Source organism: Electrona antarctica, assembly GCF_951216825.1.
Source record: "Electrona antarctica genome assembly, chromosome: 2".
In the NCBI taxonomy this organism is placed as follows: domain Eukaryota; kingdom Metazoa; phylum Chordata; class Actinopteri; order Myctophiformes; family Myctophidae; genus Electrona; species Electrona antarctica.
The window spans coordinates 14,577,142-14,604,641 of record NC_136807.1 but is presented as its reverse complement, the minus strand read 5'-3'; the positions used below and the strand labels follow the sequence as shown (position 1 = coordinate 14,604,641).

The 27,500-nt window shown below is 42.2% G+C and overlaps 2 protein-coding genes across 4 annotated transcripts in view; both read right to left on the bottom strand.

The window, feature by feature from the left end:
- The window catches only part of LOC306918504 (forkhead box protein P1-like), a 54,125-nt gene extending 36,199 nt beyond the window's left edge, over positions 1-17,926 (bottom strand). For both annotated transcript variants that reach the window (XM_079496080.1, XM_079496081.1), the window contains exons 1-2: positions 17,795-17,926; positions 4,517-4,681 (exon numbers count right to left, since the gene is read on the bottom strand). In XM_079496080.1, the coding sequence (XP_079352206.1) occupies positions 4,517-4,666 (150 nt within the window). In that variant the 5' untranslated portion in view covers positions 4,667-4,681; positions 17,795-17,926. The remainder of the gene's footprint in view (positions 1-4,516; positions 4,682-17,794) is intronic.
- A 2,097-nt stretch (positions 17,927-20,023) lies between these two features.
- LOC306936724 (eukaryotic translation initiation factor 4E type 3) overlaps positions 20,024-27,500 on the bottom strand; it is an 8,311-nt gene continuing 834 nt past the window's right edge. For both annotated transcript variants that reach the window (XM_079520338.1, XM_079520339.1), the window contains exons 2-7: positions 25,699-25,771; positions 25,198-25,292; positions 24,754-24,814; positions 24,149-24,215; positions 22,580-22,735; positions 20,024-21,718 (exon numbers count right to left, since the gene is read on the bottom strand). In XM_079520338.1, coding sequence (XP_079376464.1) covers positions 21,672-21,718; positions 22,580-22,735; positions 24,149-24,215; positions 24,754-24,814; positions 25,198-25,292; positions 25,699-25,771 — 499 coding nt within the window. In that variant the 3' untranslated portion in view covers positions 20,024-21,671. The remainder of the gene's footprint in view (positions 21,719-22,579; positions 22,736-24,148; positions 24,216-24,753; positions 24,815-25,197; positions 25,293-25,698; positions 25,772-27,500) is intronic.

Sequence of the window (27,500 nt, the reverse complement as noted above, 5' to 3'; positions counted from 1 at the left end):
TTCAAGCGTTATCATTTCGTCCTCTGTTGAGTTGGTTTAATTTGCATGCCATATCTTTATGGCGCAAATATGAAAAGTTACTTAAATGGGATACTAAGTGGCATGAACAGACTCCCTTATTCCATAACCCTTTATTGCTTAGCGGAGGCCGTTGTTTTGTAGCTCAATCATGGTCCAATTGTGGCATTCATGTACTTGCCGATGTTATGGATGACAATGGTTTAAGATCATTCTCAGATCTGAAAGATAACTTACCAGGTACCTCCTTTTTTTATATTTTCAGCTCCGTTCGGCTATGCGAGCCTATGGAGTTCCATGGACCAAACCAGCTACTCACCCCTTAGTTACTTTCTCTAAAAAAAACTGCAGGTCTGTCCAAAGGTCAAGTTTCTATAATGTATAAAGATCTATCACAAAGATGTACTTCGTTAATACCCGTTATCCAATCTTGGAGCACAGATTTGGGATTAGAACATCATCTATCTATCAATTGGACAAGAGTTTGGGGAAATATTATTATGGCATCACGAAACCCAAATCATCAGCAGATTCATTTCAATTTTGTCCATAAAACATATTTAACCCCCCAGAAAGCTTATAGAATGAGACGTGCTATCCCACCAAACTGTACACTCTGTTCTTTAAATACTACTGGTACCTTTATACATATGATGTGGGAATGCCCCACAGTCAAAGGTTTCTGGGAACAGATAACTAATGATCTATCTAAAGTATTACAAAAACAAATTCCCTGTTGTCCCAAATTATTGCTCCTTAATGATGATTCTTTAACTTTAAGTATTGTTCAGAGACGATTCTGGCTGGCAGGAAGTACCGCTGCAAAATAAATGTTGGCACTGCGATGGCAAGCTCCACATTCTCTGCCCTTTAATCACTGGAAACAGTTATTAACTGATGTTGTAACAATGGAGCTTTCTACAGCTAGATTAAATGGTGCAAACTATCAAACATTAGATAGCTGGAACCATATTCTCTATCAAGTTAGGACCTCTATTATATAACTAGCATGACATATATAACTAATTATATCTGTATAATCCCCTTTTTTCTTTTTTGGTCTTTTGTTGAAATCTTTGCTCATTTCTTTTTCTTTTCAGGCCTATGACGGGGTGGGTTGGGAGGGATTAATTTATTTTTATTTATTTACAATTTGTTCGATCGATGTTTATGTTGTATTTAATTGTTATAATCATTACTATATTTTCTCCTTTTTTTTTGTCAACGGTGGTTGGTGCTGGGGTTTGGGGGTAAAATATTACAAATATATATGTTTATGACGTTTAGAAGATTTAGAACACTTTCCTGGGGGGTTTTATTTGTGTAATTTGTGGTTTTAGATATTTTAGATTTTATCAGTGAGCCCAGTGTCTCTGATGTCATGGACACTGGGCTCACTTCCTTCCTGGACTACAATTCCCATAATGCTTTGGTGCACTGCTCCACCTTGTGGATAGGGGGAGGGCTGTCTTGCTGGAACAACATGTAGTCCAGGAAGTAAGTGAGCCCAGTGTCCATGACATCAGAGACACTGGGGTTCACTGATCAAATCTAAAATATCTAAAACCACAAATTACACACATAAAGACCCCCAGGAAAGTGTTCTAAATCTTCTAAACGTCATTAACATATATTTTTTTTGCAAAAAGGGTCCCTTTAACTTAACCCATTTAGACCTGAGGCCTATTCTTTAAAAAAAGGACTTCTAAATAATACGTTTTCTGAAAAACCTATGTTTCTATGTCAGTGGTGCTCAACCTTTTTCATGTCAAGGACAGATCTGCCAGAAAGGCAGTTACCAGACTGCTATTTCTGTCACAAACACATTCATCATACTCATACATACAACTCAAACACAAACGACGGGACTATTTTCAGGCGGACTTTCATGAAATGGAGGTATGGTTGAATCACGGCGTGGTGATTCTTCAAAGGTTGGTGAAAAACATCGGCAGGGAACGGGAGTTAAAGATTGATTTATAACGCAGGCAACGTGTTAATCAGATGGTAATTCTGTCAGAAAGGCCGTTACCAGACTGGTAATTCTGTCAGAAAGACACCCGAGGCTACCGCGTTCCGGAGCCACTCAAAGTGAGGGTCAGAAGCCGCTGAGGGCTGATTTCACCCCGCTGCGTCATCCATCTCTGCCATTCTCTGGAAGTGATGACACACAAACAGAGTTCTCTCTCCTGTCTGGATGAAATGCACCGCCACACCCTTCGTGTAAACAATTCAGGAACACATTTCCATGGGAACACATTTCCATATAGCAGCATGTCACCTTAGAGCAAATAAAACAACTTGATGTAAACAACAAGGTAGGATAGGAACACATTTCCATATAACAGCATGGCATCTGATGCAACTGCTGACGTCTTCACACACACACACACACACACACACACACACACACACACACACACACACACACACACACACACACACACACACACACACACACACACACACACACACACACACACACACACACACTTTTGTTAGATTTGTTTTATTTTCTTGGCCACAATTGTTAGAATGTTATTTAGACAACAATGTTCTAGCTTGCACGCTACTGTGAGTGACTATTTACCCTCCGTTTAATTATATGTTGGTTTTATATTCCTTTGTCAATCAAATGTACAAATTATTTTGAATATTGATATAAGTGCTGTTGAGAAGAGAAACCCCTTTTCTTACCAGACCAGTGGTATAAGAACAACGAAAACAGACAAAGACAAGGAGAAAACTAAATAACAAGCAAAACTAAACACCAAACTAAACACATTCCAAATGGTTTCACAATAATTTACAAATGACATTTTCACCATCCAGGCATTTAGTAGAAGATCTTATCCAGGGTCAACAAACTACATGCAGTAGAGTGAAGATGTCAGAAGAACAAAGTAGGAGGTCGTTTATGTGACATTAGACAAGCCTTCCTTAAAGGAGCATTCAGTGATTTGGGTGATTTGGAAAACCACCCAGTCCGCCCCGGTAACAAAATGTGCACATGCACGCTCTACAGTGGGGGGGAAGTGCAACAGGCCAACAGCATGTGCACCAAGGCCCGCCCCCACTCGATCATGATTGGAGGAAGGCCCCTCTCATCCTGATTGGATGAAGGTTTTGCCACCCGCCACCAAAACTGAAACTAGGGTTTTTTGACCCCAGGGGCTCACTGGGGACAGGGAGGATTTCCTTATATGGTCAGCACACTCTATAGTAGGGAGGATTATCCAGAAAAAAAGGAAAAATAAGTGATATTTGAATTAAGTCATATCACTGAATATACCTTTAACCCATTTAGGCCTGACGTCGAAATAAAATAAAATGTTCGCTCTGAAAGAATATATACCTATTCAAAGATGTGTGCCGCATTTTTACGATTTCTCAAAAATAGCAGACCTACAAGTTCATAGCGCGCCACTCGGTGGCGCGCTATGAGCTTGTAGATCTGCTATTTTTCAATAGCTAAAGTATAACAGAATGCTTGAAACACCAAAAGGGGTTCCCGCCCAAAATGGGTTAAATAGGAGTGCCCTTCAGTAAAAACATCTGAGAGTCTGAGTCAGTACCATCCTGAACTATGAATATGAAACAACGAGGGCATTGAGGGCTACAGTATTAACTATATATAATAATGAATACATGTGAAGTGAGTTAAGTAACCAGGGTCTCACTGTACCGCCAACAAAACGTCAAATATACTATAGTAACGGAATGAAGTGAGTACTGTGTTGTCTGTGTCCACTATGCCATTTCAACTCTTAGTAAAACCTTAGTCAAAACAGCTGTATCCCAGAACGGGTGCCAAGCAACGTGAGTACGGCCGCCAAACAACTTCGCTCAAACACAGACAGACTCCTGTGACTTCTGTTCCAACGGTCGGGTGTTGTCCTGACAGTCAACTCTCATCCATCCATCCATCCATCCATCCATCCATCCATCCATCCATCCATCCATCCATTCAGAACCTTGGTGTTGTCCTGACAGTCAACTCTCATCCATCCATCCATCCATCCATCCATCCATCCATCCATCCATCCATCCATCCATGATCCATCCATCCATTCAGAACCTTGGTGTTGTCCTGACAGTCAACTCTCATCCATCCATCCATCCATCCATCCATCCATCCATTCAGAACCTTGGTGTTGTCCTGACAGTCAACTCTCATCCATCCATCCATTCATCCATCCATTCAGAACCTTGGTGTTGTCCTGACAGTCAACTCTCATCCATCCATCCATTCAGAACCTTGGTGTTGACCTGGACAGTCAGCTCTCATTCATTCATTCATTCACTCACTCACAACTCTATGACAGTAACACCCATGTGCATTGGTGTCTGAATTAGTCTTAAGACTATGAATTAGTCTTAAGACTATGAATTGGTCTTAAGACTATGAATTAGTCTTAAGACTATGAATTGGTCTTAAGACTATGAATTAGTCTTAAGACTATGAATCGGTCTTAACAAGCCAGTGAAAGATGCTGACCTGATGATGTTGCTGAGGATAATTGGCTCTGGGCGCCTCAGAGGGAGGAGTCTGGTTGAAGCTCAGCCAATCATCGTTGTCTGTGAAGTTCCTGGTTGTGGCTGTGTGAACGTGCGATTGGCTGGTCTGATCTGACCCAGACTCATGCATCTGGGCGAGAGTCACCTGCAATGAATGAGAGAGACAGAGGTTATAACAGACAGCAGCAGTGTAGTTAAGTGAGGACCTGCATCAGAACAACAAGTGGAATGTAATAAAAAAGTAGCAGTAAACACAGCCTCAGTTGGTCCCTCCCCTCCCTTCAATCCTTACAGTACAGATCTAAATACGCATTCAAGCTATTCCATGAAATATGTCTATTCTGTGAAACTAATATAACTAATATGAAACTAATCAAAATATTATCATATTAACAGGAATAGGACTACGATTGAATCGCCCACAAGATGAAAAAAACAACTTTACTCGAATAGGAAACAAATATTTCCTTATTTTAAAAACAACATCTACAAGCTCACGATGCAACATGATGTGAGCTTGGAGATCTGCTATTTTCACATTTTTTTAAACATGAGACATGGTACAACAAAGACAAAATAATAAATAAACAGTTTGATTTGATTTTTCAATTAATCATAAAAGTAAGCTATAGAAATAGGCCTATGATCTATTAAATCAGCCACAAGATGACAACAACTGTTACTTTACTTAGGAAAGGAACACCAAGTTCTCCTCCACACACACACACACACACACACACACACACACACACACACACACACACACACACAGCTAACGCTAACGGCGCTAAACGCTGCTATTTGTCGGAGAAGTCAGTGATTGCTGCCATGGCTACTGTAAACACAGGCCCGGGCCAGGCTGTGTGGTGTTTATGTGCAAACACACCAGGTGGAGAAAGATAAACGGCCCGGCAGGCCGCTCCACTCCGCTCAGCGCTACAATGTGTATGCACTATGCAGAGAGAGTCAGACTCTGAACCGAACAGTAAACACAGTAAATAACAAGGCAAACAGGCAGAGAGAGAGAGAGAGAGAGAGAGCAGGTGGTGATCTGGTCTACATCCTTCTAAAGAAGCACTGTTATAACCTGTCATAACCTAACCCTAGGTTATGATCAGTTATGATATTAACAGTGCCTTCTAGAATCTAGAAGGTTTAGGGACTAATTACCAGGACTGACCCAAATAAATGTAGATATTTAAAGCTGTGTTCGATGGCAGGAAATTCAAACATGAAAAACAAAATCTTATTTTCCTAGTATCACATAGTTTCTTATTTTTAATTATTTTTTCCACAATTTATTTTAGTCAAAATATTATTATTAATATTATTTTAGTCTACAAGCCCACAACGCATTGCTCCATGACATGTTGAGAGCTTGTAGCTCTGCTACCCTACAAAGCCATGTGCTGGAGCTCCACGATTCATGAATCACTGACTCAGTAAACAACAAGGCAAACAGGCAGAGAGAGAGAGAGAGCAGGTGGTGATCTGTTCTGTACATCCTTCTACAGCACTGTTAATATCATCACCTAACACTAACCCACTGATATATTGTATATCCTTCTATAGAAGCACTCTTAATATCATAATCTAACCCTAACCCACTGAAGGCTGAACAGGCAGTGAGCAGGTGGGATCTATACAGTCATCATGATACCTTCTATAGAAGCTAGGGGTGACTTTCAATCTTTTTTTTTTTAAAGTTGAAGCTTCTAGCCCTAAAAACGAGCCGAATTTGATGCTTCGACGACGGGGCCAAAAAAAGATAAGATGCCTAAGGGCGAGAAGCGACCTCATGCACGCATCCGCCTCGTTGACGGCAGACTGCTGGGCGAGCACTGGCGTTTTGGCATGGGGGGTCAGATCAACATGGAATGAATTCTGTACTGGCCATATAAGGAGCATGTCTTGAGTGTACAGGGGATTAGGTCAGATCAACATATGGAATGTCAGAACAGGTATGGAGATCTAAGGGTGGTAGTGGTGGGGACATTCTCTTGTACAGGGTTTGATGAGGGCCCAGGTAGGGCGGGCCTTAATTTTCGAGCCTGTTGAGAACTGCCGGCTGCCGGGCGCGGCTGCACTAATAACTTTGGGGCAGGCCCATCTAAAGTTTGAATGGACAGGTGGGCCTGTTGAAAACTCTAGTTTTCACCGGCTGCCGGGCGTGGCTGCACTAATAACTTTGGGGCAGGCCCGTCTAGAGTTTGAAATTTGAATGGACATAAGACATAAGTCAAAAGGGAGACATCGAAGAGGAAGGATGGATGGGGAAGGATCAACATATGGAATGTCAGAACAGATTCTGAAATATATCCATATATGGAGATCTATGGAGATGATAGAAACCGTAATGGGGGTGGTGTTTGCATGTATATCCACAAAGATACTGAATTCATTACCCGTACTGACTTACAGCATGTTGAAATTGAAACTGTGTGGGTTGAATTAATTTTCAAAAATGCGAAATCAGTACTAGTTGGCACAGTCTACAGACCTCCTGATCAGCAAGGCTTTTATGATATTCTTGAGGGTTGCTTAGCTGAGGAGGAGGGTGCAGAGAAAATCCTGATGGGCGATCTGAATACAGACATACAGCGTAAAGAGACGCCTGTTTTCAAATAATTTAGTAGGTTTTGTGATCTGCATAGTATTAGCCAGCTTATTACCCAACCCACTAGAGTGTGTGTTTCTACTCAAACTGTCATTGATCTCATTCTGACCTCGGACAAATCCAGAATCTCCAAGAAAGGTGTTATTGTATGCGGGCTTAGTGATCATTTCATGATATTCTGTACCCGCAAAAAACAAAAACCAAAGTCTGGCTGCCACAAAGCAGTCATATCAAGGGACCTCAAAACCTACTCTAGTGAGGCCTTTAACCAAGAATTGGAGAGTCTGGATTGGTCCGATGAGCTTAAAAGCACACTTGTCGAAGAAGCTTGGCTTGGCTTCAAAACCAAATTTACATCAGTACTGAACTACATGGCTCCTCTGAGAACCATCAGGGTCAAAACCCGCTCGGAGCCATGGATGAATTCGGACATAATGACTGCAACGAATGCCAGAGACAAAGAATGCTCTGAATTTCTAAAATGCAAGTCAAAGCTTGCCAAGCGCTTCAACAGGGGTCTCCAAGCTCAGCTGGACAACCTAAAAACCCAACGAAACAGGCTAAGAAATAATGTTACTGCCATGATCAAATCCGCCAAAAGTAACTTCATTAATAATAAAGCTGAGGAAAACAAAAACAATCCTCGAGAGCTCTGGAAGCTACTCAACAACCAATTAGGCTATAGTCAGAAACTGAAAACCAGGTTTTCAAACATAAACATTAAAGCGAACAACACTCTCATCACTGACAAGCTTGATGTGGCCAACTACTTGAACATCTTCTTTACAAACATATCAACAACGCTGGTTAACAATCTGCCCTCCCACTCTGGGCTCTTTGGTGTAGAGCACATTAAAACCTTCTACAGAAACCTAGGTGTTTGTAAAGACGATTTTAAATTAGTTATGGTAACAACTGATGAGGTACTTAAGAAACTGAGTGCCCTCCAACCCCACAAGGCCACTGGCCATGACAATATTCCCTCCAAATTTCTCAGAGACTCAGCCATCTCTATAGCTCCAATCATCACCCACATAGTAAACCTCTCCATCAAACAGGGACAGGTCCCCCTAGATTTCAAACTGGCCAAAGTAACCCCCCTGCACAAGAAAGGGAGTAAATTAGACCCCGGCAACTACCGCCCTATTTCTATTCTAAGCTCCATCTCGAAAGTGATGGAAAGTTGAAAAGGTTGAAAAGTATCTTGCCACTAATAAATTATTGTACGAGTTCCAATCTGGCTTCAGAACATCCCACTCCACTGACACATGCCTTCTCTATTTGAGCGACCACATCAAACAAGAGGTGGACGCTGGCAAATACTGCGGCATGGTCATGCTGGACCTCCAAAAGGCTTTTGACACAGTGAACCACTCCATACTGGTTAACAAGCTAAAAGCAATTGGTTTCGATAGCACATCAGTGAGCTGGATGCAATCCTACCTGGAGGGGAGAGCACATATGGTGGAAGTGAACGGAACACTGTCCCCCCCCCTCCCAGTGAGCTGTGGCGTTCCACAAGGAAGCATACTAGGGCCTCTACTGTTCCTAATATATGTTAACGACATGACTTCAGCTTGTGACTGCAACTTGTTCCTGTTCGCAGATGACTCGGCACTGCTGGTCTCGGACAGGGACAAACTGCAGGTTGAAAATGCCCTCAGCTCTGAACTCAGTAGAATCTGCACCTGGCTCGCTGATAACAAACTATCTTTACACCTGGGAAAAACTGAATCCATTCTCTTTGGATCTAATAGTAATCTCAGCAAGGCAAATGGCTTCTTGGTTAGAGTGGGTGACAATGTTATCACACGTAAAGATGAAATTACCTACCTAGGTTCCATCCTGGAGGCTAATCTTTCCGGTGATAAAATGGCCACCAACGTAATCAAAAAAGTCAACCAAAGAACAAGATTCCTTTACAGGATCTCCTCACTGGTCGACAAAAATACCTTGAAGACCTTAACAGGAGCCCTTGTACAAGGCTTCTTTGACTATGCATGCACCTCCTGGTACCACAGCACCTCAAAGGCCCTTAAAACTAGGCTCCAGACCTCCCAAAACAAACTGGTCAGGCTCCTACTTGGCCTCACCCCCCGAACCCACCTCACCCCTGCCCACTTTGACAGACTGGCATGGCTTAGGGTCGGCGACAGAGTACAGCATCTTGCAATGGGTCTGGTCCACAAGATTCGATACTCCACCAAGATACCCATGTACCTGTGTAGATACTTCCTTAATGTTAACGAAGTCCACACCCACAACACCAGAGAGAGTGCAACGAATCATGTTCAACCCAGATTCGGCACAAACAAGGGACTAAATTCTTTTCGCTCCTATGCCACCAAAATGTGGAACGCCCTACCAACAGTCATTAAGACATGCGAATCCCTTGACTCCTTCAAAACCGCTCTCATAGGGCACCTACGGATGGCTGCAATTCGAAACTGGCCCCCGTAAAATCTGAATCCCCCCCCACCGCCCCCCCTTTTTTCCCCTCACTGTATATGTTTCTTTTCCCTTTTTACCTCCATTATGATGAATTCCTGTACTGTTCTTTGTCTATATAGAAGTGTCTATTTGTACGTCTCTAAATGTTTTGATGAATTGAACATGGTGGACCCTGTTGTAAACAAGTGTAATGCTTAATTGGGTCGTCCACTCACAGTTAACAGCCTTTGTATTGAGTTTGTGCTTGAAATGTACTGTAATTCTGCAAACTGTTAATACAAATTTCAATCAATCAATCAAAGGGTTTGAGGTCAGATGTAGAGTAACAGTTGCTGGCCAATAGTGATGACATCAGGGATCTCCAGATATGGGCTTAACTGCGACAGCAGGTCGCATTTACTATGACATCAGGGTCTCCACATCTACATCCCTGATAATGTCACATGATGTCACGAGACCTGGGTACCATATGGTGCCTGACACACTAACTGACGGGAAATGTTCCATTCCACATAACACCCCGAGCAGCATAAACAGAGTTCTCCGTCCTATCAAATAGTAACGCCCAGCGCTCAGGACGAAGATTAACACTTGCACGGAACTATTTAATCCATTACATTCATGCGCCCAGTCGATTTATAAACACGGGCGCCTTTTCCGGACGGACCGGCCGGAAGTTCATGATGTTGTGTAGCAGCTAACAATAGCCACAGCACTCTAGAGTCGATCGACAACAGCGAGAGACAAGAATAAATCTATCGAGACTAGCGACTGGACCGCAGAGCGCCGTCTAACACAGGATCTTTTTTCAGAAAAAGACGGGATGATTTAGATCGCGATTTATGAACGTTTTAAGATTTTCGTTTTCATCAGCTAAACAGAGGAGGGAGTTTTTCGATGACGTCTCACTCTTGCGCGTCACCGAGGAGAGCCCAGGAGGCGCGCCTGGGCTATACAGCCATGCGATCTGTTCTCGTATCAATAAACTTCGTCTTTTGGACAATACTTCGTCCTGGGCGACGGGCGTTACTAATAGAAAGGACAAAGAACTTCGTCCTGGGCGTTCGGAGTGTTAATAAAAGGACGGAGATATAGTGATATCAACGGGCTGGGAGCGTCTGTTGCGCAACATTCGATATTATTTCCGGTGGGACTTCATCGAAAATTGAATTTGAATCTTTATCCCACGATTTTGTAACCCATTTTTCACCCCTGTGTCAATTATCTAATGTGATCCTGGACTCTACACACCCTCGGCGCCAACCTGGGGAGAGCAACAGACTTGAACTCATGCTTCCTTCATGCATGCGTGTCCAAGTTGCTCCTTTACACCTGACAGGGGGGAGTTTCCCTGGTTGGACGTAGTGTGTAGAAGGAACACGTTATTCCAACCAGTTCCTTTCCCCTCCATCAGGAGCCGCGGCTGGCCAGGGGGAGGCAGTTTAGAGACCAGGATTACTGCATGTTTTTTGTGAGGGTACCTACCCTAGGGGACAAGGGGAGAACATGCAAACTCCACACAGAAGGGCCCTTTCGCCAACCCCGCCTCGGGTATGGTCACTGATGACGCAGAGGAGAGGACACACCACCGGCGCCCACAGCGTCCCGAGCGGGAATCAAACCCAGGACCTTCTAGCTGTGAGGCGACAGCACTACCGACTGTGCCACCGTGCCCCCTAAGGATGCTTTTCAACTGGTATAAGTTGCAAGCAACCGTGATGAAACAACGAACGGCTTTTGCCGTTTGCATTGATGAGAGACGTACACTGTACCAGCTGCAATGATAGTGCAATCAATATATAAACGACCAATTTATACCCCTGTAGCCTACTGTACATGCGCCCCGAATATGAATGCAAGTTCAAGCCTGTGTATAAGCATGTATAAGGATTACCTTTCATCGAACGATGGTGCTATGCAGATAAAATACGATGTACAAGACCAAGTGCCCGATGAGACGCGTTGTCAGCTTATAGATCAGTTCTGAACTTCTGACACAATGTACCGTGTTAATTAAAGGAGAATTCCATGCCAGAAGGCTTTCTTACCTTTATTTGTAGTTGTTAAGTCCCCACCAAAGAGGTCCAGGTGTTATTTTGTTTACTACTTATTTCGATGGATATAAGCGAATTAGCACAAAAACCAAACCCCCATTGAGGGCTTATATTAGGGGAAATAGCCAATAATGCACTTTTGCACAAAATAACACCTGGACCTCTTTGGTGGGGACGTAACAACTACAAATAAAGGTAAGAAAGCCTTCTAGCATGGAATTCTCCTTTAAGAAGCGCATATCAAGCAACAGTCGTGTGTGTGCGTGCGTGCGTGCGTGTTTATTGCGAGGCCCTGCAGAGGGTGGCTGCTGGCTGGCTATCGGAAAAAACACTATTATAGGTGACGAACACACACACACACACACACACACACACACACACACACACACACACACACACACACACACACACACACACACACACACACACACACACACACACACACACACACACACACACACACACACACACACACACACACACACACACACACACACACTATATGTCCATATAGAATCTTCCCCGCCAATTAAGGATGTTTTAAATGCATGGTTCCTGCATATATTCGATCCATGCATGATTCATCTATTCTTCTATTCATTGATGAAACACAAGTTACACAACTGTTTTACAGCTGCAATCAATCAATCTATATATAAACGTTATGCTCCAATTGAGTCCCGACTTAGGCTACATGCGCCCGAATATATTATAGCCTACAAGTTCAACTCAAGCCTGGATTGCTTTTCGTCGCACGTTGGTGTGGCACAGATAACATTATACGATGTAGCCTACAATATCACAGCGGATGAGATGCGTTGAATCAGTTCTGTAACGTGGTAAGGAGCACAAATCAGGCAACAGTAAGCTATAGGGCGGCATATATTAGATATATGATGCGTGTGTTATGTTTGCGAGGAGCAGCAGGCAGTCGGGGAGAAAAACATCTTTATTATAGGCTATTATTTATTAATATGTTCAGCTTATAGTTGAATGTCCCTTAAATAGAAAGTCAGGAAATTACTTTAATAATCATTCATGCTACAATCTAGTGATTATAGTCTTACCAGCTATATAGTTTAATAGTTAATTAAATTCCGAGGAGCCGATGGACAAAAACCTGTCCCCGGACAGCCTCTACACAGCATAAAGGACTTGTAGCCCAATTGCCAACCAGGCAGTCCGTGTATAATATTTTTGTATAGCATAAAAGAACATCAAAAAGAAAAATCACACCCGTGTGAAGTGAGTGGTGCAACTCTGGGTGGGGGTCCCCGGGGGGTTCCCCGGAAGTTCCAGACCCACAGGACCATGGCCAGGGTGCCGGCCCGGTTACAGCGAGCCGCCCCACATCCGAAACAGTATAGAAATGAGAGTTACCATGTGGGGGTCTCCAGGGGTCCCCGGAACATCCAGACCCCCAGGAACACGCCCAGGGGACCGAGCCGATTCCGGGGAGCCGCCCCACATCCGAAACGGTTGAGAAATGACAGTTACCGTGTGGGGGTCCCTCTACTGTACTGTACTGTCACTATACTGGCACACCCAAAATCATCATATATACAGTTAATATGTGCGTGTGTGTGTGTGTGTGTTAGGTTGCGCACAGGTGGTGAAAAACAACCATGCTGTTTTCGTGCTCAGAACCAGGCAGCCAGCCAGCCACCCACACATAAGGGAGTGGTTGCTCCACTCAAAAATATGTCATATTAACATACGGCTCACTTTACTGGCAAAATAGTGCCATCTACTGCTTATTTTGTATCTCCTATGAGTGAATGGAAACGACCGACAATGCGCACTTCTTTTTTCGACTTAAAATACAATCAGCGCCGGGATTTCTTTCAAAATATATGTCACGCATATATGGCAGCTTTTACTCTGAAAGCCCCCCCCCCCTTCCGTTCCGTACAAAAACCGGGAGAAATAATGTTGCTTGCTTACCTCGCTATGATTACGATAAAGTCGCTCGATAATCCCTCGCGTTCATATTTTAAACGAGAGGCATGTTGAAGTCAGAAATGAAGAGCTTAGTATATCCATCTGGTCAAAACCACGGAGAGCTCCCTAGATTAGGAGATACGAGGGATTCTTTCTGAGCGGTAAACAGGGAAGTGAACGGCAGCGCGCATGCGCGGACAGCAAGGAGTATGGTGCAGAAGGAGAGGACAACCCCCCAAAAAAAGGAAAAAAATGATATCAATGAAAATGCGCTAGGACATGTGTACACGCCCTCGCAATCCATCGGTTGGATTAGCTAGGACGGCTCCACACGTCCTACGGTCTAAATGTGTTAATATCATAACTAGGCCTATAATCGCAGTTATTTGAGATAATCGCAATTATTTTTTTCATGATCGTCAATCGTTTCCATGTTGAAAAATGTAGCCTACATACATTTTCAAACATTTTTCTAAAATAGCGGTAGTTGATCTACAAGCTTACAACATGTCACGAAGACGTGTTATGAGCTTGTAGAGCAACTATTACCACTATTTGTAATTGTTTTGGAAAGTAAAAAAAATGATACGAACATATTCCTACACCCCCTCTAGGTACGTTATCTGCTAAGTACGAACATGTTCGTACCTAAAGCTTTACATCAAATATGGAACGGTTTAGCCGAAAATCTACTTTTAACATTGGCCCAGTTGCTTGGCAACGCCTCCGTCACCCCCAGCACCAGGATTGCAAAAAAACACAATTAAATCGTTAATCACAATTATTTGTGTGATAATTAATTGAGTACCACAGACGAAAAACAGTCTAAGTCCAAATTTCAGACTGACCCCTCCATGAAAAGGCCTTGTTGTCCTGAACCCTTATCTATCATTTATATATTATGGATCAATAGTGTGGACTTAGACTGTTATTCGTCTGTGGTACTCAATTGTCAACTTCAATGAGTGAGTTGTGCAACTCCATGTGGGGGTCCCCGGAAGTTCCAGACCCACAGGATGCCCCAGGGTGCCGGCCCGGTTCCGAAACGGTCCGAAATGTTTCCGTGTGGGGGTCCCCAGAACATCCAGTTCACCAGGGTCACCCTAAGGAGGTGTGTGTGTGTGTCTGTAGTACGTCTGTAATCTATGTGACCGTTTGCCCCACCGACTTCAAATTCTACACACGCGTTCCACTCCCACACCACCACATGGAGTGGAGTGCAGTGCCCAGCCTTGAGTCGGTCGGATACAAGGTTGTACTGCCACAGAAGGCTCTGGTCAGGCTCTGCCAGTGGACCTAATTTGCCTAAAGGCCTACTCATAATCCAGTTTTGGAAATGGTGGTTATAGTAAAAACAGACAGATGTGTGAGCAGTGTGAGCGGTGACCACCGTGGTTGTGATGTCATGTTGTAGTTTCCGGTGGTCACCTCTTCACCGAAAACTGGACTATGACTATAGGCCTTAAGTCCCCATAGCCCACACCTGTGCAATTTCCATGATACTCTGCCTGAGCCAATTGATTGCAACCCCAGCCTTATTCCACACACCTGCCATTTGATTACTTAGTCAGTCCTCTTTTCTAAGTCAGTTTACACTCTTCAGACATTCCCTGCACAAGGACTTGCACAGACAGGCAGAGTACTATGACAACGGATATAGCGGGTATTGCATACTAGGGTGGGGTATGTATTCCCGGTTTCTATCATCAAACCATGCAAGGCACCAACCTGCTCATCGGGAGCAAAACTATGGGTTCAGCGTCTTTGACACTCAATTTCATTGACTGAAACTATGAGCAAAAATGCTGATCGACTAACTTTTTTCAATGACATTAACTAAATAACAACTAAGCTATGATGACTAAAACTATGACTAAATATACTGAGAATTTGGTCAACAAATAAAAACTAGACTAAAATGTTAGGGATCTTCATATAATAGGTCCTCTCTAATAATCATGATAAAATGGCACCTGGCACATTTTTTTCTACTCAGTCTGTGTCTCATAGGAGGGCTGTGGGCAGTTCAGAAACCCGTCCACCAGTGACATGATTGACATCATCGTTAGACAGATCATTTTTAAACAAGTTTTTTTACAAAAAGTTTTAGATTTGTATTATCGTGAGAGCGATGGCTTCCATTTTCGCATTGCAACTTTTCAGGACTAGAAACCCTGCAGTTTCTATTAGCTTGGATTCCCCATCGATGATGTCACTGGTGGACGGGTTTCTAAACTGCCCACAGCCCTCCTTGTGCCATTAATTATCATGATTATTAGTGAGGACCTATTTACATGAAGATAGGTTGAAAAGTGGTGAAGTGGTCCTTTAAGTCCTTTAACTACATTTTAATGTAAATATAATGTTTATATATATATATATATATATATATATATATATATATATATATAACATTATATTTACATTAAAATGTACCTGACATTGTACATATATGTTGAACTGTAACATATATGAGAACGACAGCTGAGAATAGGAATAACTATACTGTATGCACGCACGCACGCACGCACGCACGCACGCACGCACACACGCACGCACGCACGCACGCACGCACACACACCAATTGAAACAAGACGGCAAGGACATTTTGGGTGTAATCCTTTCAGACAAAGTGTTTGACTATATACATTAGGGATGCACGATTAATCTGTAGCATAATCGGAATAGGCCATATCGGCCATAAAAAATGCTCAAAATAATACAGATTATTTAATCGGTTTTCACCAGCAATTTTTAAATAAAAAATGTAAAAGATCATCAATGAGTTCAATATAAATCAAAAGTGTCTAGTACCGCTAGTCTAGAACAAAAGCCAAATCAAATATGATGTCAATCTTAAGTAAAAATAAACTTTTCTACATTTAATTTGTGTACTCATCTCATTCATTCAGTCATTCAGTTGTGAAAACAGACACTTGGAAAAGAGTATAGGCTATTTATTGATTGATTTAATACTTTATTAACAGACTTTGGGCCAAGCCCCTATAGCTAGGCTTGTTTCCATTGTGGTCCTCTGTATAATATCGGAATCGGTCAGAATCGGTATTGGCAAATATGACCCTGCAAATAATCGGAGATCGGATATCGGTCATAATCGCGCACCCCTAATATTCATTGTTTTGCATTTCTGTCTAATACAAATCACACCTGTGTGAAGTGAGGGGCGCTCTTATCATCATACATCATCTCATTCCAGCCAATCACAATGTGCGTCCTCACCTTCATCATCAATGTTTGTGTTACGCAATGTTTGTTTACACAAACACTCAAAAGCTGGCCATTCATTGTCAATGGCATTCAATGTTTGTGTTAGGACAAAGCTGGACATATAGGAGGGGATAGCTAGCACCCCTCAAAAATATCTATCCACATCACACACACACACACACACACACACACACACACGGATGGACAGACAGATTAGACAGACAGACAGACAGAAAAGCCATAGTGCTTTCTTGGGTTCCATCCTTTAATTGATTGATTGAATAGTATACTTTATTAACAGTTTGCAGAAGAAAAACACAGGAAAGTACAGCTCAATACAAGAGGATTTAAACCCATTAGTGTCTCAATTCATCGAGTTAGCATTGCGTTTGGATTAAACTGTACTCTTCTGGGCCTTTTTTTTGCAAACTGTTAATAAAGTATTCAATCAATCAATCAGTACATAATGTAATCTGTAATGGCTATATAATAACTCTCCTCTAACAGATACACTTCCACTCTGTGTACATAGTAATCTAGCTGTACTGTCTACATAAATAATGTGTAGTAATCTGTATACTGTACAGTACTATAGTAATATAGTATATACTGTGTACTCTGTAGCTATACATTTACAACAATTGCTATTCAGGCTTAATTTTCATATCCAGTCAAAAAGAGCAGATCTACAAGCTACCAACGTGTTGATAGCTTGTAAATCTGCTCTTTTGGACCAGCGACAGCATTTATAAAGAAATTATTTGTTCATAAAATAATAATAAAACATTTATTAATGTTTACACAACAAGCTGTTGGAGAATCAACACAAACAACACAACACAACGGCTTTAGCGTACCTTTTAATACATTACACACATACGAACACACACGCACACTCATAGACACGCACGCCGACACAACACCAATCAATCATATTGTTAATTAAAGTGTAATAATGAAAACGTACCGGTTGAACAGCCTGTTGTCTGTGTGTGTGTATGTGTGTGTCGTTCTGGAGGAGCTAACACTGCTAGCCGCACGATGCTAACGGCCAGGGGGCGGGGCCAACGGAAAAAGTAAACAATGGTGACGTCACCGCCCACCACCACCACCAGGCCGTGGCAGCGTTCCAGATCAGCTTGAATGCAGGCAGGCAGGCTCAGGCAGGCTTTGATTGATTGATTGATTGAAAATTGTATTAAGTTTGCAGAATTACAGTACATTTCAAGCACAAACTCAATACAAAGGCTGTTAACTGTGAGTGGACGACCCAATTAAGCATTACACTTGTTTACAACAGGGTCCACCATGTTCAATTCATCAAAACATTTAGAGACGTACAAATAGACACTTCTATATAGACAAAGAACAGTACAGGAATTCATCATAATGGAGGTAAAAAGGGAAAAGAAACATATACAGTGAGGGGAAAAGGGGGGGGGGGGCAGTGGGGGGGGATTCAGATTTTACGGGGGCCAGTTTCGAATTGCAGCCATCCGTAGGTGCCCTTTGAGAGCGGTTTTGAAGGAGTCAAGGGATTCGCATGTCTTAATGACTGTTGGTAGGGCGTTACACATTTTGGTGGCATAGGAGCGAAAAGAATTTAGTCCCTTGTTTGTGCCGAATCTGGGTTGAACATGATTCGTTGCACTCCCTCTGGTGTTGTGGGTGTGGACTTCGTTAACATTAAGGAAGTATCTACACAGGTACATGGGTATCTTGGTGGAGTATCGAATCTTGTGGACCAGACCCATTGCAAGATGCTGTACTCTGTCGCCGACCCTAAGCCATGCCAGTCTGTCAAAGTGGGCAGGGGTGAGGTGGGTTCGGGGGGCCAAGTAGGAGCCTGACCAGTTTGTTTTGGGAGGTCTGGAGCCTAGTTTTAAGGGCCTTTGAGGTGCTGTGGTACCAGGAGGTGCATGCATAGTCAAAGAAGCCTTGTACAAGGGCTCCTGTTAAGGTCTTCAAGGTGTTTTTGTCGACCAGTGAGGAGATCCTGTAAAGGAATCTTGTTCTTTGGTTGACTTTTTTGATTACGTTGGTGGCCATTTTATCACCGGAAAGATTAGCCTCCAGGCAGGCAATCCTTCTGTGTATTATTCATTATTTGATATGTGTGCTGTTTATTCAATATTAAACCATTTCTTTTATGTATGATTCATGTGTCTAATAATAATAATAATAATAAATACTATAATCAGCCGAAAATTGCTGTCAATCTATTGGAAAAAAATTTAAAACATCAAACAAACATGGAGCATTTATTTTAATGTAGAAATGACAAGCAGCAGCAGCAGCAAAGAAGCTTATAAAGCATTGTATTTATTCTTCAATATGTGGAAAACTGACATGAAAAATAAAGGATAGAATTTGAACCGTCACGTTCTGTACCGCTTGTAAACCCCAGGAGGCACTGTTCCAACATATATCAGTTTATCAGCTTTGAGATTTATTTTTCACTAAACATGTCTAGATATGGAACATTGTCTTTTCATGTGTGCAACAACACATTTATACATCACAAGCCTCTAGCAAAGTCTCGTTTTGATTTTAAATGTATTTCCCTTGATACTTCTTAAAAAAGAACAGACCTACAAATCCACAAGGCGGCCACTGACATTCAATGACTAGTTCATCATTGTTTGTAGATCTCATCTCATCTCATGTGTCCATTACATATCATTACATGACGCATTGCGATTACGCAGTCTGGAATAATCCCTGTCCCTGTGTCTCGGTCTCCTCACATCCCTGTGTCCTCATGTCGTTATGTCCCTGTGTCCTTATATGTGCTTATGTCCCTGTGTCTCTGTGTCCTTATGCAGCCTGATCAAAAACTTGATCAATCAATCTGATTACAACCTGAATAAATAAAAACATCACCAACGGGAAACAGTTTCACATGCATTTCTTAGTGACTCTTCCGTGTGCTGACGGTTGTATCATTGTAACAACAAAATACTATTTCACAATCCTCTCACACATAAAGATGTGCAATATAATTTCATCAAACCGTAAATATGACCAATCTCATAGTAAATATTTCTCTACAGCAGACAGCTAAAATATTAAGGCTCTAATATACAAAATATGACTCATAGAAAAGCCTCATATTGCATTATCACAAAGAACTCCAAGATGCAATAAAATTTCATTAAAAGTCAAAGATATATTTCTTTGCAGATTAATTCTTTAAAAAAAAAATCTATTCGGCTTAAGATGTCCCAAAATGTGTCCTTATAAAACATGTACAAACAGTGTTGCTTTTTAGACAAACCATAACATTTGACATTATGTTACATTAACATTAACACACATCATTCACAGGTCTTGGAGATCATCTTACGTTGACGCACATCGAGGTCTTGTAGATTCATCTCATATTAACACATTCAGAGGTCTTATAGAGCAGTGGGAAAGGCTAGGTGGGCACCTGTGTTAAATTGGTCTTTTTCTATCCTCCAAAATAAACTATTTAGATTTTTTTTAAAGGTAAAGTAAAGTATACATGATTAGAACATGCATGTCATTCGACAATATAGGTCTAATATCTCTACAATTGCAACAAATAGCTACAAAAGCTGTATATCCAGTCATTTTGGGGCATAAACACGAAGTTGAACGATAAAAGTAAGCCTAAAAAATGATGTACCGTAACCGTTCAAGTTCACACCATGTATTTTGGAACACATGATGATTTTGGAAAAATAGCCAATTTCACATGGAGGTGCCCAGATGCCCCTAGTGCCCAGTGCCAGCCTATCCTGTATCCAAGCAGTGGTTCTCAACCTTTTCAGATTGTGAACCCCCAAAATAATCACATTTGAACTGGGGACTGTCCAAAATAATCACATTTGAAGAACTGGGGACTGTCCAAAATAATCACATTTGAACTGGGGACTGTCCAAAATAATCACATTTGAACTGGGGACTGTCCAAAATAATCACATTTGAACTGGGGAATTCTTATATAAAAACAATTCCCAGTTCTATTTAACCCTTTAATTATTTAAGTACCGTCGTTTGTGACTTGAGAAGTGACTCGGATCAGTGGATCCGATCACGATGCTGGTTTGTTTCGTAGTGTTTTGTCGCCCCCACCAGTGTGAACACAGCATCACAGTATATCCCCTAATGCTGCATTCACATGGGCTCAGGCAATCGTAGGCAGACGGCACCACATGCTGGATGGCACGGTAAAATAAATCTAAAATCTAAAATTCTGACGGAAGGGCAGGACGGCAAAATGATGACATTTGTCCTGCGATATGTAGTTACATAACATCCGGTTCTAGATTCCATCTGGTATCACGGTAAAAATATTTACTATTTCAACTTTGAACGGCAATGCCATCTGCCGTTACAGTTGCTGGTTCTGACTGACAGGCTGCCGTGCCGGCACGTCCCGTTTACCGTCCTCCTCCACCAAAATGAGTTCCGGTTTGCCGTCTACCGCTTGCCTGAGCCCATGTGAATGCAGCATTAGACCCACGGCTTCAAAGTGGCACCATGCATCATGGTTCCTAAGCCCTTCCATGTGCCATGCTTCTAAACAATCCTAGAAGCAACTGGCCCGGATGGTTGGTGTAGCCGTCCGGGCCCCTATAGGCTATAGGTCGCCCGACAGCATGTCGTGGGTTCGACTCCCGATCCCGACGACCTTTGCTCTGTGTCACTCCCCTCATCTCTCTCTTCATCCATTTCCTGTGTAAGTTCACCATTTGTATCAATAAAGTCAGAAAAAGGCCCCAAAAATACATTTGAACAATAGAAAAAACAACAGCAACCTAGAAGCAACTAAAGAAGGCAGTCTCAGTGTTTCAGAAGGTTGCAGAAAATTGCCGCTAATGTCTTGAGCGTCCTCCTTCAAACGCATGGTGCTCCTCATGGGCTGAAAGCACAAAACAAACAAACAACTACTAGCAACTCATTCTTCTGCTTACACATACGTCATGTCCTAGAATGAGCCAATAGGGGAAGGGGATCAACATCACATGATTCTTTGTTTGACCCCGCGAAAACTCGGATGTGTGGCTCAAATAATGATTGTTGGCAGAATAGGCCTATCTCACAGCATTTCCCCGCCCCCTTTCCACGCCCCCTTTTGGAGCTAGTGGTGTTATTTTTTCTGCGGTCCATAGGCTTCCATGTTAAAAGAGGTATTTTCACAAGCCACAAACTACTGTTTAGTAAAGGTAAGGTTTATTCTACTTATTTGAGTTGTTATACCATTGTGTTTTCTTCATATTATTATCGGTCTTTGACATTTTAACATTAGGAAATGTACTTAGATTCTCCAGAGAAAAAATGTGTAAATGCTAATGGTTAAATGACACCACTAGCTCCGGAAGGGGGCGTGGAAAGGGGGCTGTGAGGCCTATCTCAGAATGTTTAGGATATTTGGCGGTCCCGTTTTAATTTTTCACTGCATCTGTTTGTTGCAATCACCTGCACTACAATACTTCATCATATGTTGTGCTATGACAAAAAAATAAAATAACATAAATAACAAAACATGAAATGTTACCATGTGTAGGTTCCCTAGTGCAATTCCAATGGTAAGCTGTGTTATTTTCACCCTATATGAAGCAATGGCGGAATCGTACATGCCCCGAAATACACACGTGTGTCTCGAAGAATATGGATGGAAAGAAAGGGTTTCTGTCAGAAAGGCTTTCTGAAAAGGCTTTTTTAAGGAAAATTGTGAATTATAATTATCCTTAGTAGTAGTAGTTTAAAAGCAGATACTCACGTTTGTAAAAGACAGCTTTAAAGGAGATGTCTGGCAGCAGTTGATAGATGCGGCCCAGGATGTTAGCCTCGTTAGCATAACAGGAGTTACCGTTCCACACCTGGATCACGTCGTCTCTGTCTCTGACACTAATGCTGACCCCGATGATCTCATCCTCTACGAGACAATATTATTAATATAATAATTATTATTGAAGTCATTTGAACATTTTCTTTATTTTCTTTATTCTTTTATTATTGTTGCGGCACCGTCCACACGCAGCACACCCCCCTTCCCCTCCTTCGCTAGCCTGGGAGGCAAACCATATTTGTTTATGATCCAGTCAGGAGTGGATGGTAACTTTAGTTACGTCATGTTGTAGTCACTGGTTTAACTTTGTAGTCATCAGGCCAGCTGCCAGAACCCCCAAACCGGAATCAGTATACCAAAATTCCCTGTGTTCAAGGGCATCATCATTTTTGGGGACCTACCCAATAAAAGTCTTGATGCGGTGTGGTATGTATCCAACAAGTTTCTTCAAGACTTCTTGGAATCGTTTGTTTGGTATCCACCTTTTATTCCAACTCGTAGCGAGTGGCGAGACTAAAAACAAACAGGGGGTCCAAAACTATAGCCTGGCTAAAGCCAGACGCGAATCAGGCGTTGGCAAAAGAAAATTGCCTGCCGGTGTTTTGAGTCTGGCTTATTAGCCAGGCTACCAAAACTAAGCAATGCAAAAAAACCCAACCGGAATGCGATATGCAATTTATTTTTATTTTTTATTTTACCATCTGGTCTAGATCACGCCCTAGACCAGATCACACAGGCAATTTAGGAACACAGACCAGGCTTTCCTAAGTTGTAGTTTACTATTGTTTGGCTTTACCAAGCTGTTTAACTTTAGCCTGTTACAACTCCAGCCTTCTGTTGTTCTCCTATGGTGGTTATTTTTTACTGACCCTGCCTCTCCTCTCCTCTCCTCTCCTCTCCAAGCTGAAGTTGAGCCAACAGCGGAGCCACCAACCCACACCAACTCCACTTCTTTTCCCAAAATACTTTTGTAAATAAATATGCCCTCAGGGTTCACCTTACCTACTCTTTGCTGTGCGCTTTGGTCACACTTACCAGTCATAACATTATTATTATTATTATTTGCTATGAATTATGCCTGATCATATGATGAAATGTTATGGCGTATTGTTTATTATTGCTGCTATTATTATGACGATCTGAATATTATGTGATGTGATGTCCAAGAGGGTGACGTTACTAATGACACCCACATAAGACTTCAGTATGTGTCATTCTGTGACGAAAACACAGCGGCAGGGCAAACATTTTCAAGCACATATTTAGCAGAGAATAAGCCTTCTTCTACCAATACTTTTGTTTATTTTTAATCAAAAGTCGGGCTGTTCATGTTTCTGCTAATCAATTATAATATAAACATAAAATGGAATGTGCGTTGTTATAATCCTGAAGCCGCTCTAAAAAGTTGAAAATTACACTTGCACTGGAAAGGAGTCACAGTAATAAGTAATACAATTGTAATCAGTAATAACTTAAGTAATGGTAATCAGTAATCAGTACCTGAGGCACAGTAATCAGTGAACTGCTCTCCGATGGTTGCCAGGAGTAACTCTTTCCAGACCGCAGACTGAGGATGAGAGATGGATTAATGTCTCTCATCAACATAATTAAAATCATTATTAGAAAAATTACTTTCTTAAACATGAGTCACCAACAGAACACATCATAAAAACTTTCACAGTGAATAAACAATGAGCTAATTATACAATTTGGTCAAGAAATAACCATGAAGTTTATAGGATACTTTCGGGAACATAACTTTTCTAAAGGTCCTTTCAGACGGGGAGCGGGTGACGCAGGCGTTGTCGCCTGGATCAACGACAGGTCTGCTCACGAGGGGCGTGGCATGCGTAGCTCAAAGCTCAACACAATCCAGGTCTAGTCAGCTGCAGGCGTGTGCACGAAACAAGCACGCGCGCAACATTTTCAGAGGACCGCAGCCACGAAAATATGCTTAGCGCGTCCAACATAAATGCACGCCTCTCATTGAAAATGAATTACTAGGCGTGTCAGTCACTCCCTGCCTTAAGAGTGACTAGACCTGAAGAGTGATTTAAAAGATACAGTATAGTAGAAAGGAGTCAGTGTGGTGAGTAATCACTTACTGTGGATTCTTTTGGGACTTTCATTTTCCAAACTCCACCTTTGGCGTTGCTTTCCTCCTCCCTGTAAACAAGCAGATGACAAACGATGTTCACTGTGTGAGCTTGTAAATCAGCTATTACGTTTACAGTAAACCAGGCATTATGACGCCATCACGGCCTGCCAAAATACCATTCAGTCGACTTAATCAACTGTCCGGGACGGGTCCCTTTGAGGCCGGGCCCCCCTAAGGGAGATGGAATGCCCCCCCCGGCCGCCGGTGGAACTGGGATGGCGATCGACGGCCGTTGGCGGGGCCCGTCGGCCTCCAGTGCGCTGTTTTTGTTTTTACCTTGCCCCGGCCACAACCACACCACCTCACCCTCCTCGGCCCCCGGCCCCAAACCGGGCGCCCGTTGTTCTCACTTTTACTGGTTTCTTGCTTTTACTGTATATAAATTATGTACCATAGAGGCCTTCTCTCTCCTCTCATCAGGTGGTAACTACATCTCAGAGGTAGGTTGGACACTCCAGGTATGTTGTTGTAAACTCTCCAGAAGTTCTGCGCAAACAAAAAGAACACAGAGAGGGAATTACTTTACGTACTTCCAATTAAATATCTCTGCTGTCGGGCAGAAACCAACCATGTCCAATGTCCAATGTATGGCGAAATGATGCATTTCTATAGCACCTTTTACCAAGGCGCTTACAGTTATTGTGCATTACATTCACCCATTCACACACACATTCATACAGTACACTGATGGCGGAGGACACCATGGAAGGCACCAACCTGCTCATCGTGAGCAATTAGGGGTTCAGAGTCTTGCTCAAGGACACTTCAACACTGCCCGGGATCGAACTGGGAACCCCGCGGTTCCCATCTGGCTGCTCTACTGGCCACTCTACCCCTGAGCCACTGCCGCCGTGTACATGTGTGTGTGCGTGTGCGTGCATGCGTGCGTTACCTGGACAGTTTCCACAGTGTAGATTTTCTTCAGGTTTGACTCACATTCAGCTGCTGTTGTTCCAGGAAGAGATCTGTCAAACATAAACAAAGTAAACCACCCCGGTGATTCTGTCAGGTACGTGACTCTGTGTTCTTAACGTCTTTATGATATTGAGTTACATTTGATAACGTTTGTGTTTGGAATACAATCTTTTTTAAATGAGTGCTGTTTCACCGTCAGTTGAAGCTTCATATCCACAGGACCACATGAGTAAAATTAATATATTACTATAGAAAATTGCACCTGTGCGAACTGAGTGGGGGGAGTGTGTGTGGGTGCATGCGTGCGTGCGTGTGTGTGTTTTAGGCTGCTCAACAGTGCCACTTTAGGCCACCCAGCAATATTGCAGCTGTTCATAGGGACATAGGGACACACTCGGCCAGTCATTGGAGCGGTGTGCACCGCTCAAAAATAACTCTGTGACCCAGGGGGACGGCGCCCTCTAGTGCTACTGCTCCCGGGTGCCGTCTACATTCCGGCTGCCACCCGTCTCTCCGGTGGTCACCAGACTATTCCTGGTTGTCACGTAGTCTATTCCTATGAGTCACTATAAATAGAATAACTAAAACAAAAATACATCGCATGGATGCACCTGGGACGTATCCTCAGTGATGTATCCCAAGGTCATCAGGGTTTCGGGTCACACAGTATATTAGTGAAAATAGCAGATCTACAAGCAACTTCCATTTGTAGTGAAGTAATATATTACTAGGAGTATCCATATAATCGACTTTATATCTGTCTGTAGTACTGGAGTTGAAGCAGAGATCACATGACAACATGACCCAGTGGAGAGTTCACACACACACACACACACACACACACACACACACACACACACACACACACACACACACACACACACACACACACACACACACACACACACACACACACACACACACACACACACACACACACACACACACACACACACACACACCAGCTGTATATGGGTAAAGTGATAATAATATAAGAACACATTCAAGTATCAATCTCACAATGTACAACTTTGATCAGCCAGTGTTGTGTTAAAGACATGTTTTTGATTTATTTTTAATTTCCTCATTTAATGTTGCCATAGCTGGTTTCTGCCCAACAACAGAGATATATAATCATAAACTCATGAGAAAATAAAAATAGACATAATTACCAGAACCATTACCATGATTATCAGTTTATAATATTAACCCGTTAGGTGCTGCTTACAGTATGTAGGTCAAAGGCAAAACATTTTAGTGGTTACGGGATTACTTATATTAATAATATACTGTACGGGATTATTTGATATCGATAACTGAATTGATAATTGACTAATTCATAATTGACTAATTGTCTGCATACTCAACCAATTTAACATATCATTAAATATATTGGAATGTTTTTAAAAATATATATATATATATATATATATTTTCTTGATTATTGTATGAATGAGACAGAAGTAAGTTGTATTGGTTTTAAGGTTAGTGACTCATAATAATAGGCGATATATCTCCAAACTGGCCTGGGAACGACTCGGGATCCCCCAGGAGGAAGTTGCTAATGTTGCTCGAGAAAGGGAAGTGGAAATCTTATCCCCCGCGACCCGATTCCAGATAAGCGGTTGAAGATGGATGGATGGATGGAATAATAATAATAATAATAATAACAATTGTAAGTAAATGTTATTGAGTCATATTTAAACCACATTAAAGCTGCTATAAGCAATAATCAATCAGACAGCCAGCAATGGTAATACAGACCTGCTTTGAATCTAT